This window comes from Hyposmocoma kahamanoa, unplaced genomic scaffold, assembly GCF_003589595.1.
Source record: "Hyposmocoma kahamanoa isolate Upper Pololo Valley unplaced genomic scaffold, ASM358959v1 86928, whole genome shotgun sequence".
Lineage (NCBI taxonomy): Eukaryota > Metazoa > Arthropoda > Insecta > Lepidoptera > Cosmopterigidae > Hyposmocoma > Hyposmocoma kahamanoa.
The window spans coordinates 1-18,257 of NW_020654405.1; the positions used below are offsets into that span (position 1 = coordinate 1).

At 38.2% G+C, this 18,257-nt stretch overlaps 1 protein-coding gene across 1 annotated transcript; it reads right to left on the reverse strand.

Annotated features, from left to right (window-relative positions):
- Positions 1 to 1,784: 1,784 nt before the first annotated feature.
- LOC113235023 (activating signal cointegrator 1 complex subunit 2) lies at positions 1,785 to 17,948 on the reverse strand (the record flags this gene model as incomplete). The annotated part of the gene is made up of 8 exons (XM_026470548.1): positions 1,785 to 2,161; positions 3,691 to 3,863; positions 5,730 to 5,886; positions 7,015 to 7,252; positions 8,302 to 8,642; positions 13,227 to 13,367; positions 16,463 to 16,639; positions 17,692 to 17,948. Coding segments are annotated over 8 exons (1,641 nt in total), but the record flags the coding sequence as incomplete, so codon positions are not given.
- Between the last annotated feature and the right edge of the window lie 309 nt (positions 17,949 to 18,257).

The window sequence follows — 18,257 nt, forward strand, 5'->3', positions numbered from 1 at the left end:
CGGCTCTATTAAAAAATTGTCTTACACAATTTTATTCAAAAAAACTGTACTTCAGACTAATATACAGAGTAATATAAAGATCTAAGGGGCACTGCCTCTACACCCGTTACCCTGGGACATCAGTTGACAAATCCCGTGTGCCCGTATACTACCACCCTTAACGGTGCGCTTGCGCACTGCATCCGATTCTCATTCGTTCCGAATCCGAAACCATACAAATGTAGAAAACTCGGACCCACTTCGCTTCGCTTGTGTACTAAGTCAGATTCGAACCCTAGAAAATATATCGCTTGTACACTTAGAGATAAAATGATCCCTGTGACATTTCATACCGTCATTTCTCGGATTCGGAACTGGGGGTCTACTCTCGATCTTCGTCTGACATCCGTCCGAAACAATTATTGCCAAGTAAGCAATACTTGACCAAATGAAAAGACGCGTGATGCGAATGAAGCTTCATACTGGATACTTGTCTTTTAATTTTGTCGAATATTGGCTATTTGACAGTAATTGTTTCGGACGGATAGACCCCCAGATACGAATCGGACGTAGTGGACAAGTGCTCTAAACTTCCGAAAGAAACACTAGCTAACCGATGTATACTATGTTGTTAATAGTATATTCGTACGATGAAATAGTTTAAGAAGCGCCAAAGTTTATGAAATTAACAAGGTCGCTTTTAAATTTGTAATAGATGATTCACGTTAACAAGCTAATAATAGTTTTCGGTAAAATATAAATTAAGTTGGTAGAGTAGTATTGCGTTGGCAGCACTTTTCGGAACTGTCAGTATTTCATTAGGTTGTTTTCGTGTTTTTGCACAAAAGTTTTCGGTTTTTCGGTAACTTAGAAGTCTACATCGGCTCGAGTCAAAATTTTTCCCGTACTGAATAGGTTCCATGGCGCGAATCGGGTCAAGCTGCAGGGACACTGGCGTTATTTCACAAACGAATTTAAACCCATTTGAAAAACGTATAAGGTATAGCATACGTGGTGTATTATTGCTCGTGGTCCACCCAGGTGGACATGGGTGAGCCACGGGAAGAACAAAATGCCCGTGGTCCACTCAGGTAGATATAGGTGACTGATTTCCCGTGGTGGACCAGAGAGTTGGTCCACGGGCAAGAAGGAGTTCTATTTAGTTCAGTTGACATAAAAAAAATCATTGGTATATGTAAAGTACCTATTGAATACTGCGGTTTTCTTGTAAAATTTCGAGGTAAGTTTGTTTGTTTTTTCTAACGTGAAAATTTTTAATAAAATACTAATCAGTGTATATCTATATATATTTAAATTTGTATTGAATTGATATTTATGTGAAATTACTCCACTAGTTCGTTATAATTATTAATACAAAGATCGAACACTCAGACAAAAATCCTTCGATCCGGTCGGATTCGAACCGACGTTTTCTAGCATACCGTGTCAGACGCTATAATTATAACAAACTAGTGGAGTAACTTCACAAACATAATTTAATATCAATTCAATAAAAATTTAAATACAATGAATAGCGACATCTCTAGCCGGGACTGGTAGCTGTAAAGGTATCTAACTGGGTGAAATATAATAGATTTCTCATAGATGGCACTACGGCTGAAAAGTCTTTGAAAAACAAATACAAAGATACGACGCAAGCACGTAGAAAAATTCGTGAGGTCCGCTGGTTCGTTCCGTGGCTTAGTTGGTATAGCGTCTGGCACGGTATGCTAGAAGACGTCGGTTCGAATCCGGCCGGGTCGAAGGATTTTTTCCGAGTGTTCGATCTTTGTATTAATAATTTACTACATATTTTTTCCAAAGTGGGTAATTCCACACTTTCGCTGGTTTGCGGAATCAACCAAAACCATTTGAGGTTGTATCGACTCTTAATATAATAAATAAAGCAGTGATATTAACAATTTGAATAAGATTACTTTTAGTTTTGTTTTCTGAGGTTTTATTACCACCCTTTAAGTAATGTGCGTCAACAGGTTAATAAACAGGCTCAAGGAAGTGATAATACTAGGAGGGCATCATCCCCTGACTGCGTTTCCATTGCGCGCCCTGCCGCCTGTTGTGGTTGGCTCGTGACGACTTGTTCTGCTCTTTTCGATTTCTGTTTTGTAATACCTCTTTTTCTTGACCTTGACCTTTGGGTTTGCCTACCACATCCTTTTTCCTGTAAAGAAAAAACCATTCAATCAATTCATATAATTACACAGCTTTACAGTAAAAAATAAAGAGACAATATTAGTAATTCACAGAAGATGGACGCTCATCCATCCTCTCACAACGCCTCAAACATTCAACACACACAGCCACCCTTTCACTTGCAAAAACATCGCAGTCTGGTCATCGCCGGCCCTGTACTCACGTTCTCCGTCCGACATCTGCCCAAAACAATTACAGTCAAATAAGTAATACTCGATCAAATTTGAAGAAAAGATACGAATGATGCTTCATACTTGACATTGTCTTTAATTAGTCAAGTATACTTATTTGACAGTAATTGTTTCGAACGAAGAACGAAAATAGCCCCCTGAACTCCGATTCAGAACTCTTTGATATATTTACCGAATCGTTAGATTGGATATCGTTCTCGAATCGAATTCAGAACATTCGAATTAAACGTTCGATTTGGATTCAAATACGACGTCGTTATCCTACAGCGTTTACGGAGTTAGTTGGTAAAACAGATTATAAGAAAAATGAATAGTTATTTTTGGTACAAGTGCGGAAAGTTAGTCATTATTCACGAGTCTCGAGACAAGTGAAAATGACAAATCCGCACGTGTTTGATACATGTTTTTTAAAACATTTGCGAAAAAACTACATTGAAAGTAAAATAAAACAGTATTTTTTATATCTTATATATATCTCGCGTAATACTCACCTCCGGTCATTGTTAATACTCAATCAGCCATCTTTATGGAAAATATTTTGGTATTTTTAAATGTATAAAATACCTATGCAATTTAAACAAATAAAATGTTTATAAATATAAGTTTTAATGACGAATGACTTACGTCACAAAGCACATAAATATTAAATAAATATACAACCTCTTTAGTTCTATGTTTAAGACTTGAAACAACAGTAAATTAAAAAAAAATCGAAAAGTAAAAAGCACTGGTGCGAAAAATCTAACTTTTGTAGTTGCCACGATTTGTAGTACGAAAAATACCACGTTTTGAGCAACTGTATTAAAAAATCCTTTTATATACATTTTTAAGGCTGTAAAGGTCTAAAATATAGGAATGCATTAGTCTTGCATTAAAATACATTAATAAAATTGAACAAAATCCAGACTTTATTTAAAATAATAAGAGATTTCCATATTACACACTTGCTTTGTAAACAATAGGACGTTTGGTAATTTTCATTCGATAACTGTGTTCTGATTAACGTTTGTAGCCTTTGCCGGTCGAGAAGTTTGAGTAATCGTACGGGTGTGACGTCATTTCGGTTCGGTTTCGAATACGGCAGTTTGACGTTCGTATCGGGTGTTGTGAATAAAAATGAACAGAAGTCGTACGATATCAAATCGAATCCGTCGACAACTGAGTTGTCGTAAGGTTCTGAATTGACCCCCTGATACGACAACCGCATTATTATAGAACGAAGAACCGTTTATGTGTAGCTTGATCTATAGCTGAAAGTTCGAAGAGGTTATTGAACATTGACATTAATGACGTTACGAATACGTACCTAGGTGGCGGCGGTGCGCGATTCTCCTTCCTAGTTTGCTGGGTCGCTTCGCGGCGCGCGCGCATCAGTGCAGGGTTCACGCAGAAGTCCACGCGGTTTTTGTAGCTCGTATTAGGCGTAGAGATACTGGTTGACGGTTGTTCTTCCTCCTCTGACGAAGACTCACATTCCTCCTTAAAGATATATATATTTCTTGTTACTAATTACCAGTGATAAGTTGCTTACATGTAGTGTTGGGTCATGGAAAAATGTCCATTTTTAAAAATTCGTTTTTTCCCGGATATTTTTCCTTTAATTTTCCACATTTGACGTTGAGACCTGTCAAATGTTGAAATTACTGATAGAAAACGATGGAGCCAATACAAAAGGTTCTTTCGCTGTTGTGAAATAATTTGAAATTTCGTTTTTATCTAAGTGGCTTTTAACTGTAGAAGTTTATTTATAGTTCACGCTAAATAAAACTTCAAAAGACATTTCTGAAAGTAACAGAACATAATGCGATCTTTCGAAATAATATTTGAACAGTTTTTCACGAATTTTTCCGGAAAAATTTCCACCATTTGAAATTAACATTACTTACATACGAAACAAGGACCAAGAAATACGACCTCAGTGGCACAACAATTTAAGCTGTGGGCGGTGAATGAGGACGTCCTGGGTTCGATACCCTTCGTTTGCTAGAAGGACCAATGGAAAATGTACGTCTCTAGTGACGATGAGATGACTATATTAATAGCGTCTTAAACTTTTGTTGCATGACTTTTCATAATTCATCCGATTTTACTTTCGTCCAACAATAAAAATATTTAAATATTTAAATTTTTATTGAATTGATATTCAATTATTTTTTGTGAAATTACTCCACTAGTTTGTTATAATTGTTAATACAAAGATCGAACACTCGGAAAAAATTACTTCGATCCGGTTGGATTCGAACCGACGTTTTCTTGCATCCCGTGCCAGACGCTACCAACTAAGCCACGGAACGAACCAACGAACCTCACGAATTTTTCTATGTGCTTGCGTCGTGTCTTTGTATTTGGTTTTTCAACGACTTTTTAGTCGTAGCGCCATCTATGAGAAATCTATGAATGATTTATCACCCAGTTAGTACCTTACAGCTACCAGTCCTGGCGAGAGATGTCGCTATTCACTGTATTATTTAAATTTTTATTGAATTGATATTCAATTAATTGAATTCGAATCCAACCGGATCGAAGGATTTTTTTCTGAGTGTTCGATCTTTGTGTTAATAATTATAATATTTAAATAGGTCACTCTAAACGGTGATAAGGTAACTCTGGTGCAAAACGCAGCAGCGAGAGTGATGGCCGTCGGGGAGAACGCTTGCACGTTTGACCTACCTTACTACCAGATACAGATCTGAAAAGTACCAGATAGTACAACAAAAACTTGAAAGTTTGTTTTTGGTAAATTTATTACGTTCTGTAAAAAGTGATGGATCAAAAGTTATTGTTTATCATCGAGTATATAACCAGAGACGAAATGTCATTTAATGTGTTTGAAAACTATTCTGCCAAATCATTGCGGTGACAACTGCGCTCCGGTTGACCAACCCGGATTCGAAATAATTGACGGGTGTCGTCAATTGTTTCACTTCAATCGACCAGTTTAACTTGAGCTTTGCTATAATGGACGAAAATTGAAAAATTGCCTAATTAATATTTAATTACCGGTGAAATGTGATTCCGTTTGTTTTGTAATTAGATGTTTTGCTGTTTTTCCCACACCACTGAAAGGAACAGCCCCTATTGTTAGATATATTATATTTATTGCAATAAAGACAGAATATTTTTGGAATATACGAAGACGTACACAAAGGTCACTTGTTGGCGCTGTACTATTTCAGCTTTCTAATTTGTGATTTCAGTGCAAACGAGAGTTGATATTTAAAAGTGGTATAAGGCCCATTTGCCTGATAAGTTGCCAGAGATGGCCCTTATTTCGTCTCTATTTCTAGTTATATACTCGATGTTTTTTATGATGTTAGCATTAGCAAAGTATCTTAACTGTTTTACCTCAGCACGTCCCCCGCGCCGCAACAGCACACGCGGCGTTTGGAACGGCCGGTCTTCCAGCTCGTCGATGGTGTCCGTCGTAGGTCCCATGCCGTCCGAGTCGTATGTGTCGTCGTATTCGTCGTCGTATAACGCATCCTCTTCGGCGCAAATAAGACTGAAAAGTTTAATTAAATGGTTTGAGATCAGTCGTTCCATTTGGGAGCTGGGATGGCACACACATAAAGGCCTTATTCAGAGTGGCGGCGGGCGCGGTTGCGGGCGCGGATGCGTGTAAATCAAACGTACGTAGAAGCTCGTTGCGTTCACAGTGGCCGCACGCGTCGTTCGTGTAGATCTATATGACATTTTTGTTTTTATTAGTCCTCCTTGTGAAAGAGTTCTTTCAGGAAAATACTGCTACTATATCTATTTCTGCCGCCAAGCAGTAATGAAACCATTACTGCGTTCCGGTTTTGAAGGGTAAGTTTGCTGGTGAAACTATGAACACACGAGGCTTATCAACTTTGTCTCAGTGGCATTACTTCTCAGATGTTTGTGAAGTAAAGCGTTGGTTATGTTGTTAGGTTATGGATAGGCGTTCGATTACCGCCAGGCGCAGGACTTGTTCGACCCATACATGTTTGTCTGCTCCAGTTGGGTGTGGCCGGGGCGTGTCTCGTGAGCAGCTAGCGTGTCTTAATAGCGGTCTAGTTGAAGCCCTGAAGCGATGAGACGCGCGGGACACGTGAGTTGCCCTTTAAGTTGGAAGCTATGTCCGGACATTGTTGCGACAGGCATCTCAGGCACTAGCCCGGAGAACTAGCAGAGGCTAAGCCAGATATCCTCCGGTCCCTCCAACCACTTAGGTTATTGGGAACTAGTGAGACGTGGTTTTTCGGCGTCGGGAAGTGAGCGTGCTTTACAGCTCCGCCACCAATGAGGAGATTTGGTAGTGGACTCAGAGTCGACAGCTTAGCGGTGGCAACAAAGTGAGCGTGCCTACAGCTCCGGTACCTATCTAGAAAATAGGGAGGGTACTGTACGTGCGCCCGGGGCAGATAACCCGAGGCGCTAGCCTCTCGAAGAACCGGATGAAGTCAAGTGAAAGAGGTCTGTGACAACCCTGTACCCTGGCTGATCTGGGGTCAGAACCTGAACTTGTAAGGTTCCTGTGCGCACACAGGTCGTAGTGTCCTTCCCGCATAACCAAGAGGTTGATAGGGAGGGGCATAACAAAACTTATGTAGAATAATATGGGACTGTACCTACAGATCATTCAGCCTACCATTCAGTTCATACTTACTTGTATTTGTTATATCGCTCCCTAATTTTCTGCAACTCGCTCTTGTCGTCCAACAAGTCCTTTGCGTCCTTATACTTCGACTTTTTCTTCCCGATATGGACTTTACTAGTGTCAATGTCATCACGTGACATTATGTCAAAGGCGTCGCCGTCGAAGACGTTTAACCTCTCAACGCCCGTTTCGAGGAACTTGACGTCTAGCGGATCCTCTGGGATTATTGGCAGCGATTTGTCTAACTCTGGAAAGAGAATTAATTGTCTTTTTATTAATTTGCGCGAGTTCAAACTTCAATAGATACACCTTATTGCTCACACGCAAGAACAAAAACAGCTTAAAACTAATGTGGGCAAAGGCGTCCTTATCGCTAAGAGCGATCTCTTCCAGTCAACCTTTGAGATAGATGAAAGCGAATCAGAGCCAGATACGTGGTGTGCCAATACAGAAATTTGAATTGTATAAATAAACAAAAACTTACATTATATTTTATCAGACAATAAATACCGACATAGTAAACCTTAATTACAGAGTGTTCTTTTTATAAGTGGGAGAGTATGGGGAAATCCGAAATCACAAGAGATACAAGGAAACTGTTTTAGGACCCATTTTAAGTCTTTTTTTTTGTGAAAATTATTATAGCATTGTAAATTTTTTGGTCAAGTGTGAGTTATCCATAAAAACTAATAAAAATGACCAAATTTTTTTTAGTGCTGATCGACTCAGTTTTGTTTAAGGCTCATTTCATTGTATAGGACAAAAGATCGGGACATCAGAAGTCAGTAAAATTTCATAAAATGGTTTTCATACAAAATAAATAAAATTGACTTTTTTTTCTAAATGCTGATAAACTCAGCTTCGTATAAGGATGATTTCATTACATGCGAAGAAAAAACGGAACAGCAGAAGTTGGTCAAATCTAATAAAATTATTTTTCATACAAAATGAATAACAGTCTATAAAAATCTGCGTAATAAGCGCCATCTAGTTGATTTGTTTGTTATCACTAGAAATTAGAGCAGATCTAATAAATTACAGCTAATCAATGTAAAACAAATTAGTGATAAAATTAGCTATTTGGTAGTTGCGGCGGCATCTGGTGTGCTAATAGATACTAAAGTTTCTCTTCTAAAGTCTAGTACCGCAATTAGCAGTCCTGTTGAGAAATTAGTCCATGCTATTACTAACGTCGAAATTGATCATAAGAACTATTGAACAATTGTGCCATCTAGTGTTGAGTAACGGAACTCCTAAGCCAAACAGTTAATGTTTGCCAATAGTTAAAAATCTTACCTCTCAAAGGTTCAGCTAAATTGTCTTCCAAATAACTGTTTATAACTTTATCAACTTTAAAATCGTAATACTGCAAGCATTTCAATATAAAACCATCTCCTAACTCCGGTAATATATCTCTCACTTCGCTTATTAGTGACTGTTCCCTCACTTGATGTGGTATTTGGGCGTCTTGGGTATTCGCAGAAGGTCCTGGGGTATTGTTATAAGTCCCTGGGGTTTCACGTTTCTGTTCTGTGATGTCTACAGGACCATTAGGTACGTCGTCTGATGTTTCTGATGATGAATCGCTAAGATTCGTGTTTATTGCTCGGAGAATAAAGCTGGTTTTGACAACGTCTCTGTTAATAGTTAAGGAATTTTTATTCGAAGAATTGGCATTAGAAATAAAGGGCGCTTCGAATCCTATGCTATTTTTTTTAATAGACACACGTTTGGCCGCTATCTCACTTGTTGTCGAGCGATGACATGACCAAATATGATCACACGGTTAAAAATGTTTCACTATGAATAGCCCTAAATTGTGCTTTGCGGGAAAGACAGATGACATACAAAGCAATATTTTGTAGTCTATTGTGTTAAACCAAAACACTGCAAGGCGCAATATAGTACCACGATTTCGTTTAACTAAAGTAAACGATGCCGAAACGCCGAGGTAATTAAAATATGTTTTATACGTGATTAAATCCCGAATTCTTCTATATTAATTATAACTGCCTCCGTGGCCGAACGGTTACCATGCCGGACTGCCACGCAGAGGCCCCAGGTTCGATTCCCGGGCCGGGAGAAATATTTGTATGGCCTACATTTCTTTCTCTCGTGAGTTTGGGTGTAATTTGTGGTTGTCCATGTGTGTGTCCATGGCACCCGCGACACAGGGTTTTCCCTAGTGCGGGGCTATGTTGAGTGTGTGCGTTATTATTATTATTATTATTATTAATTAAAAATCAAATAATGTGTGAAAATCGTGAAAGTTTAAATCAAAGTAAGGTAAACGATTCTTTTGTGGGGAACTGTGCACGTTTTTACGATAAGATTCCGGAGCATATATTAAGATTACCATTTACTAAGTATAAAATTTACATTAAGGGTCGTATTCTAGAACTCTACTCAATGCTCAAGTCAGGATTGCACTGGAAATACGACCCTAATGGCACGGACTTGAGTATGATTTCGAGTGCTTTAAACCATACTCAAGTCCTGTCTTGAGCATTGAGTAGAGTTCTGGAATACGACCCTAAAAGTACTTTAATTGAAAAATCATATTACAAAATTGTAGAATACAAGTTAGATACAAGATGTATGGAAAGACAACATGAGTCTAGATTCCACACAAATATGATTCAAAGTGTTTTCTATAGTATTTAAGTTCATTTGAAAAGAGCAATCCCTAGAGATTCTTGCTCGTTCTTCTCAAGGACGTCAGCGTAGTGAACGAGCAGTAGCTTAAAAAACGACATTTTCAAGTGTAATATTGTTTACCTATCTAATAAATGATTATTTGACTTTTGACTGTTTTTTGAAATTTCATAACAACAAGAATCTTTCGGCTATTATTAAGGGGAAAAAAATTATTCGTTTTTCAATAGAAATAGCTTATTTTCCATAGTAAAACTATAAAACGTGGACAGATTTATTTAATACCTAACGTGCAATGTAAGATAAATGTATCTTTTTATGTTATTAACCTCAAGGCCTCTCCACACTCGCGAAATCACGGCGCAAATCACGGTGCGGATCGCGGCAAGAACTGCCACAGTTCCACACCCGCAGAGTTTCGCGCCTGATTCACAGTATACTTCGCACGCTTTATGAAGGTAAACGCCGAAGTTGCTGTTGTTGCTGCGGGACTACATTGCCCTTTGGCGATTTACAATTCGACCCCTCCTACGTAAAGTATCGTATGTCGAAATTGCCAAGTTTACAGGGGAGCCTTTTAAAGTTCTGAATTCATTGAAATAAGCATAACACGTAACTTTAGCCTTTCTTAGTTTTATTCGGCAAAACTCGTTACTCACATAGAGTATAATAAAATCCTAGATATCGGTTACATGATCTATTAGATGATCACTCTATGTGAGTAACGAGCTTTGCCAAATAAAATGGAGAACTTTACTGTACCGTAGGAGGAGTTGAATTATGCTTTTACAAAGAAATAACTTATTAAAAAGAAATGCTAGAACAATGAAAAATGTCAGTTCTAGTTCATTTGTCCAATCCACGGTTTAGTTCATCTGTCCCTATCTACTGACCCGAGAGACAAGGTTTTCCGGAGAGACTATACTCGACGGCAAGACCAGGGTACGGCGGGCGTCCGGGCCAAGCCCTCCGCCAGTCTTACGCCTTCACGGGCGTCTCTCGCGGACCCAGAATTGGGTACGGACTTACGGGTTTGTGGTCCCGCGCGCAGCTAGCGCGTCTTAGTAACGGTCTAGTTGAGGGTTGGGGGCGAGTGTGGAGAGGCTATATAAAATACAAAGTTATAATTACATATAGTTTTCTCAAAATGCTGTTTTTTACAAAGTTGTTGATGTACAGTGTTTTGGTTTGAGCCGGTAATTGTAAGATCTCTCGCTTTACAAAAATAATCTAGGACGACCCCTGTGGCAGTACATAAAAATGTACTCAATATGACCTTGTAACGACATGAATTATTGATTTACGTTTTCATAAACTATTTTTATAACCCTCGCTTTTGAATGCGAGATTTAATATATAATACCAAGTGATGGACTAACATGATATGCGTCAGGTGTTAAGCGATACGCCTATCTATAACAGTTGCAATGCTACTCGAAGCTTTAAATCACAAAAAAATCTGAGGAGCACAGCAAATGCGCCCATCATCCTGAGATATAAATCGAAAAATGCCATGTGCCTGCAATTTCACCAACACCCCTCAAAACCGGAACGGAGTAATGCTCTAGTGTTGAGTAGGACATGAAATTAAAATGAGTTTGAGGAAGTACCTCATTTGAAAAAATGAGGCGGTACAATGTCCTACTTCAAATGAGTTGAGGTAGTGGTAAGAAAGTTTGCACCTACGGCAATGACTCACTCAACAGACAGGGAATATTAAGCACATTTTTATAACTTGATGGTATCAAACAATTGGATAACTTAAGTGTTATGATACTCGTAAATGCTAATTTTATTTAGCTCTATGTTAGTATGATCACATATGATGCAAAATCAGGCAGTGAAGGACCAATCATTGTTGCATTTGTTGAATTCGAAGCAGTGTGACATGAGTGAGGCTGTTACATGAGGCTATGACATGAGGTGAGGTGTGAGGTGGGACATTTTTGTGACATAAGGTGTTGTGACAAACTAACCAAGCTAGTTGTACAAACGAGTTGCCTCGTGTATGAGTAACTCAACACTATAATGCTCACATTACCGCTTGGCGGCTGAAGTAGGTAAGGTGGCAGTACTTCCCTGGACGAACACATTCACAAAGAGCTGTACTGCTAGTAAATGCCATGCTGAAGTGTGGGACAGGTTTGCCTTCGTAATGAAAGGATTTACCCATTGACTTACAATTATATGGACGTCGGGTCCGCGCTAAAAAGTGTCCGAACTTATAGGGCGTTAAAATCGTATACAGAGCGTCATTCACGCTCTAGTCTTCGTTTGTTCGACTGACAGCGAAGCAAGCAAAATTAGACAGTACTGCGATGACATTACAATTTAAATTCAACGTTTTAGCTTTTTCATATTCCTTGACATGTCACTACGTTTAAATAGGTTGACTTGGGACATTTTTTTCGTGGTTTTTGTATTAGACCCGTCGTCCATTTATTTGTAAGTCAATGGATTTACCCATCAGCGTTGTGTCAGAGGTACAGACGACATGAATGGTACGCCATTGCGAGGAGGTTCCTTTCGTGCACTCCATAAGTATAATTTATTTCACTTATCATAATTCCGGTGACGTTTGAGATTTGAAGTTTCTAGAGATGTAGTAATGTAATATCGAATGATAAACAGTCGATTTCAATATCTTATCGAGATAATTTGTATCGAAGAAAGAATCAATTTACACAAAATAATTTAAGAATAAATAACAAACAAAATAAAAAGGATTCAATTATTATGTTATTTATGTACCAAAAAAATTACACAACATGTAAAAAATCAACAACGACAAAACAAAAAGTCAACATCGAAGCATACAATCAACTGCAACGAAATGAAATTTGAAGTATTACTCCAAAAACAACACGCAATGCTCAAAACAAAAAAAGTCCCGCGTACAAGGAGTCCGACCCGACGCGACATGTACGACAGCCGATTTGATTTATCGATTTTATGGTGAAAATCTCTACGGATAACTGTTCAGTTTTAAGCATCAAATCCCAATTGGGTAATTTATTTTTATCTTTATCATTTCATTTTCTTTTTATTTAATATACTGTAATAATTATTTAAAATCATAATTCACAAATATTTTTTTTTTATAACATCAAGTGACATGAACTAGTCGTGCGCCTGATGGTAAGCTGCACGCCTGTCCACAACAGTTACAGTGCCACTCAGAGCTTTCAATTGCAAAGATCTGAGGGGCACTATCACTGCGCCCGTCACAAGAGAGACATAATTTGACAAGTCAAGTCAAGTAATTTCACCAGCACCCTTACCCTTCAAAACCGGAACACAGTAATGCTGACATTACTGCTTGGCGGCAGTAATATGTAAGGTGGCATTACTACCCTGGACGAACTCTTTCACAAGGAGTTCTACTGCTTGTATTTGGTGCATTATGACAAATTTACTATTTCGTGTTGTAACCTGGTTGAGAGATTTGTTAGAAATAGAATGCGTGCAACGTAAAAATTTGAAATGTCACAGGACTCATTCTATGCGAAATGGACTATAAAGTTGTATTCTGACTTAAATGTAACATGTTAGCACGTAAAGGATACATTTCTGGGTAAGCCTGTTTTAACATTTCTATATCTTCATGGAGTGGATAACATACGTTGTAATCTCGTACGAGCAAACGTTCCGTAAAACCCTCCAGTAGTATGGTGAGGTAAGACTCTACGTGCTGCGATATGTTGCCTCTGCAATTGAACGAAGTTTATTTAACATGGTACAACTGAAAAACGCACGTAATTGGAGTGACAAAAAAGATTTAAAAAAAAATAACGTACAGTCGAGGCTCTAAGATGACGCTTTCAACAATAACGCGTACACATATAATAATAACAGGAAAGTGTAAAATAATTGTAATGCTCTAAGATGACGCTTTCAACAGAAAAGTGTATTCCAGCCATCGACTGTACAACCAGAAATAGAGACGAAATGTCATTTAATTTGTTTGAAAACTATTCTGCCAAGTCATTACGGTGAAAACGGCGTTCCGATTGGCCAGCCCGAATTCGAAGCAATTGACGGGTGTTATTGTTTCACTTTAAATCGACCAGTTTAACTTGAGTTTTGCTATAATGGACGAAAATTGAAAAATTACATATTTAATTGCCGATGAAATGTGATTCCCTTTGTTTTGTAATTAGATATATTGCTGTTTTTCCCACACCACCGAATGGAACAGTCCCTAGAGATGTTATCTTTATTACAATAAGTACAGAAAGTTTTTACAATATACGGAGACGTACACACAGGTTAGTTGTTGGCGCTGTACTAATTCTGTTTTGTAATTTGTGATTTCAGCGCAAACGAGAGTTGATATTTAAAAGTGATATAAGGCCCATTTACCTGATGATGATGAGCCAAGGATGGATGGCCCATATTTCGTCTCTATTTCTGGTCATATACTCGATAATTCCAGCTTTTTGGTTTCACTTTTTTATTTATGTAATGTAATTAAACATCAAGTTGGTTTAAAAAGTTTCTTATGACGTCATTCACCAGTGATCGGATTAAGGGAGTTAATTTACCTAAAGTATGAACATTTTCTTAGTTTTTAATTCTATGCAGTTTTCTTAGGTTATCTGGCTTTAAGTTTTTCAGTATCATGAACACATTTCGTTGGTCAAGATGAACAGGGTATTACGTCAAAAACACCGATTTTTTCAGGAGAGCTATTTTAAAGTTTCTACTAGAATTATTTTAGTCGCTATTGTTATTTGTTTCTCCTCACCTGTATGTATTTAAAGCCTACAACAGCCTAAGCCTTTAACAGTTTTATCGAATACTTCTTATTCTTATTCAGTTCCGTAGTATTGTTCAGAGACGTCTATAATATTAACCTTTTGAACATAAAATATTTGTGATTCAAAGTTTTAACTAAACTATTCATGTCTAATACTTTTAAATGAAAGAAGGAATAATATTCAGTTCGATACACGACTCTATACAAATTACCATAAAAATTAAATTAAAAAAATATCCCAAAAGAGATATTATAGACCTTGAAATTTTCGTCTTCGTTTTTAAAATAAATATTTTTAAAATACACTTATCTTATAATGATTTAATACCCTGTTCAACGAACGACGACGTCTTGACTACTACAGCTTCGTGTGTAATAATGAATACTACTGTGTTGCTCAATGTTTGGGGCCGAAACGGGAAAAAACTTCAGAGCTACTACCTGCCTCCCGCGCCATTTCACTTCCGACTGTTATAAGACCTTGCTCATTAGAAAGATCTCGATTTTTTTCAAATATGACTCCATTTTAAAGAAAAATGTCTAAATGTTTAGTTGATCTCCTTCCAAGGCAACGATTTATAACCTACATGGAATACTGTTGCCATCTTTGGGCGGGAACTGCCGGATGCCAGGTTGGGCCCTTTGACGTGGTTCAAAAACGTGCTATGAGAATTGTTGACGATCCTGTGATTACAGACGATATTGAACCACTGTCTACGAGGAGAGACTATGCCTCCCTATGTTCTATCGCCTGTACAATGGCTAATTTTCTGAAGAACAATTTGACATCATGTTAACAGCAATATTTTATCATCGCTACGCTCGCCACCGGCAGGTGCAGGTCCATCCTCACATTCTGGAACCGAGTCGATCTCGTACTGCAAGGTTTCAGAGGAGCTTCCTCCCACGTACAATTAGGTTGTGGAATGAATTCCCTGTCGGAGTTTTCTCGCAGGAATACAGCATGGAGTCCTTCAAAAGTACCGCCTCTCGCTTGAGATTGGTGTAATTCACAGGTCGTGGAAGCTTGCAAACATGCAACCTGTGCCGAAAAAGAGAAGCAGAGCTGACCCTGTCAATTACAGACCTATCTCAGTCACTTCCATACTCTGCAAGACTACGAACCGTCTCCTGTTGTACCTTGAAGACAACGACCTCCTCAGTGATCGCCAGTACGGATTGCGACGACGGCGTTCTACTGGGGATCTTTTTGTGTATGCCTGTCACATATGGAGCGAGGCTATAGAAAAGCAAGGCAAAGCACTTGCAGTGTCTTTGAACATTTCTAAAGCCTTTGACAGGGTCTGCAATGCAAGCTTTTTAAGTAAGCTTCCCTCTTATGGGCTCCCCACTGACATTTGCAATTGGATCTCGGATTTCTTGAGCGAACGTTCGATTTGAGTAGCCTGAAAAGGCTACTCTTCCGAACATCTGCCGCATATTAATGATATGTTAATTCCAGGCACTTTTGCGTATGCTGATGACAGCACAGTTGTAGATAGGTACTTCATCAATGCAAGGGTCAGTGGAGAGGAAATCCAGTCTTGTCTATGGTTAGCAGTTAGGATTTGACACTCAAGGCAGTCTCCGATTGGGGCGATGCCAATCTTGTCAAATTTAACGCTACCAAAACTCAGGCATGTCTATTCTCCACAAAACGAAGTCTCTTTGAGCTGACTCCGACTTGTCGTGATGTATCCATACCGACAGCCGAACGTCTCTAGCTACTTGGAATGGACCTATCGTCCAATTTGAACTTCGGCAGATACATTGAATCCATGGCCAAAAATGCAGCAAGGAAACTTGGCATCCTTTCCAGGGTGAGGCGTTACTTTACAGAGGGACAGTTACTCCAGCTGTATCAAGCACAAGTCCGAACGTGCATGGAGTACTGCTGCCACCTTTGGGATGGCTCTGCTACATACCAACTGGCCACCTTGGATTCAATCAACAACCGTGCCAAGAGGCTAGCGCAAGACGCGGACGTATGTTTGTTTGCTGACTACTTAATATAAAAAAATAATAATAACTGGAAATACTCACTCTCCATTGAAAATGTTGTTCTTGTAAACCGCCAGTATCTCTCTGAATATGTCAATTAGTTCAGCTCGCGCGGAGTCTATGAAAACTTCAATTTCAGCGCACTCAGGACTACTATCATTCAGTTCTTGTAGTTTCTCATACAATGGTGGGATACCGTATTCGTATAGTTGTACTATGCTGGAAATGTTCAGTTTTGTGAGGTGAAAACATATAAACAAAATACATATAAAGCGTCGTGCGCATGAACCATCATCTCAAGTCTTTTTTTTTTTGTGAAAAGAATTTTGGCAACGATCGAACACTTAGAAAAAATTCCTTCGATCCGGCCGGATTCGAACCGACGTCTTCTAGCAAACCGTGCCAGACGCTATGCCAACTAAGCCACGGAACGAACCAGCGGACCTCACGCATTTCTCTATGTGTTTGTTTGTCTGGTCTTTGTACTTTTCAGCGACACTTTAGCCGCAGCGCCTATTTAATTTTGGCAAAATCAATTTTTTGGTCAAGGGTGAGTTGTCCATAAAAATGAGTAAAATTTCAACTGTGAACTGGCAATCGGTACTGTCTCAATTTTGACAACTTAACAGGATGAAGAAAAGAATTGTTTGCGTCATATACATAGCATCTGGTTTATTAAATAAAAATACGTAGTTTTTAGATATTTTTATTAGACTTTTATGTATGTACACTACGTATTTTTACTTAATGAACCAGATGCTATATAAATTATTTTTATCTTCATCCCGTAAAGTTGTTAAAATTGAGATAGTATTGGTTGCCAGTTCACAGTCCATATTTTTTTTTTTTGTGACCATCGACTCAGTTTCATGTAAGGATCAATTCGTTGTATTGAGAGAGAAAAATCGGGACAGCAAATTAAATAAAATGTTTTTCATAGAAAATGAATAAAATTGACCAATTTATTTTTATTACCGATAAATTCAGTTCCTTATAAGAATGATTTCATTGTACGGGAAAGAATATATCGGGACAGCACAAGTTGGTCAAATTTAATAAAATGTTATTCATTTGGTATGAAAAAAACTTTTTATTAAACTTGAACAACGTCAGCTTTTATGCATTTTGTATGAAAAGCATTTTATTAAAAAAAAACATATTGTGTATAAATAATAATGTCCCAGACAGCCATGTCAATTTACTGATCTCAAAGTAGGGAATTAAAAGTACCACGAGTAACAGAGCTACGGAATTCACTCTGGTACACTTACCTAGTAACAAAATTGGTTTTCCTATAAATCTCCACAGCCTTAGAATATACTTCAATAAAAAGCCGCAAAGTCATTGCAGTATCCAGCATGTGCATGACTAAATCCCTCAACGTGTCTATTGTTAGGGACTCCTGCTTATCGGTTTCACTATTGGATGGTCTAGGAATTTCGCTGAAGCCCTCAAATGTTTCTGGAAGATTTGGCGGTTCTTCGCTATCATAGTCTTTGTTCACTTGGAGAATTATGTATTTGAACGTCTGGAATTATATAAAAGGACGATTTTAGTATCAATATTTTCACTCGCCTGAGTCCAGCAGTGGGCGTATATTTTTTTAAACGACTTAAAAAATGAAATTCTCAATTAGACTATTTGTTTTTTTTTGTTTTTGCATGCATGTTACGCGATAACTCTGGAAAGAGGGTGCCTCAGTAGTGGTCCCATTTAAATTTCAAGAAACCATACCACCGCTAAGCTAAGAGTGGCAAACTAGGAAATTCATTCCTAGTTTGCCACTTTTGAGTCTTTTGAGACTTTTGAGGTCGGTTTTTTTAGCACTGTATTATTA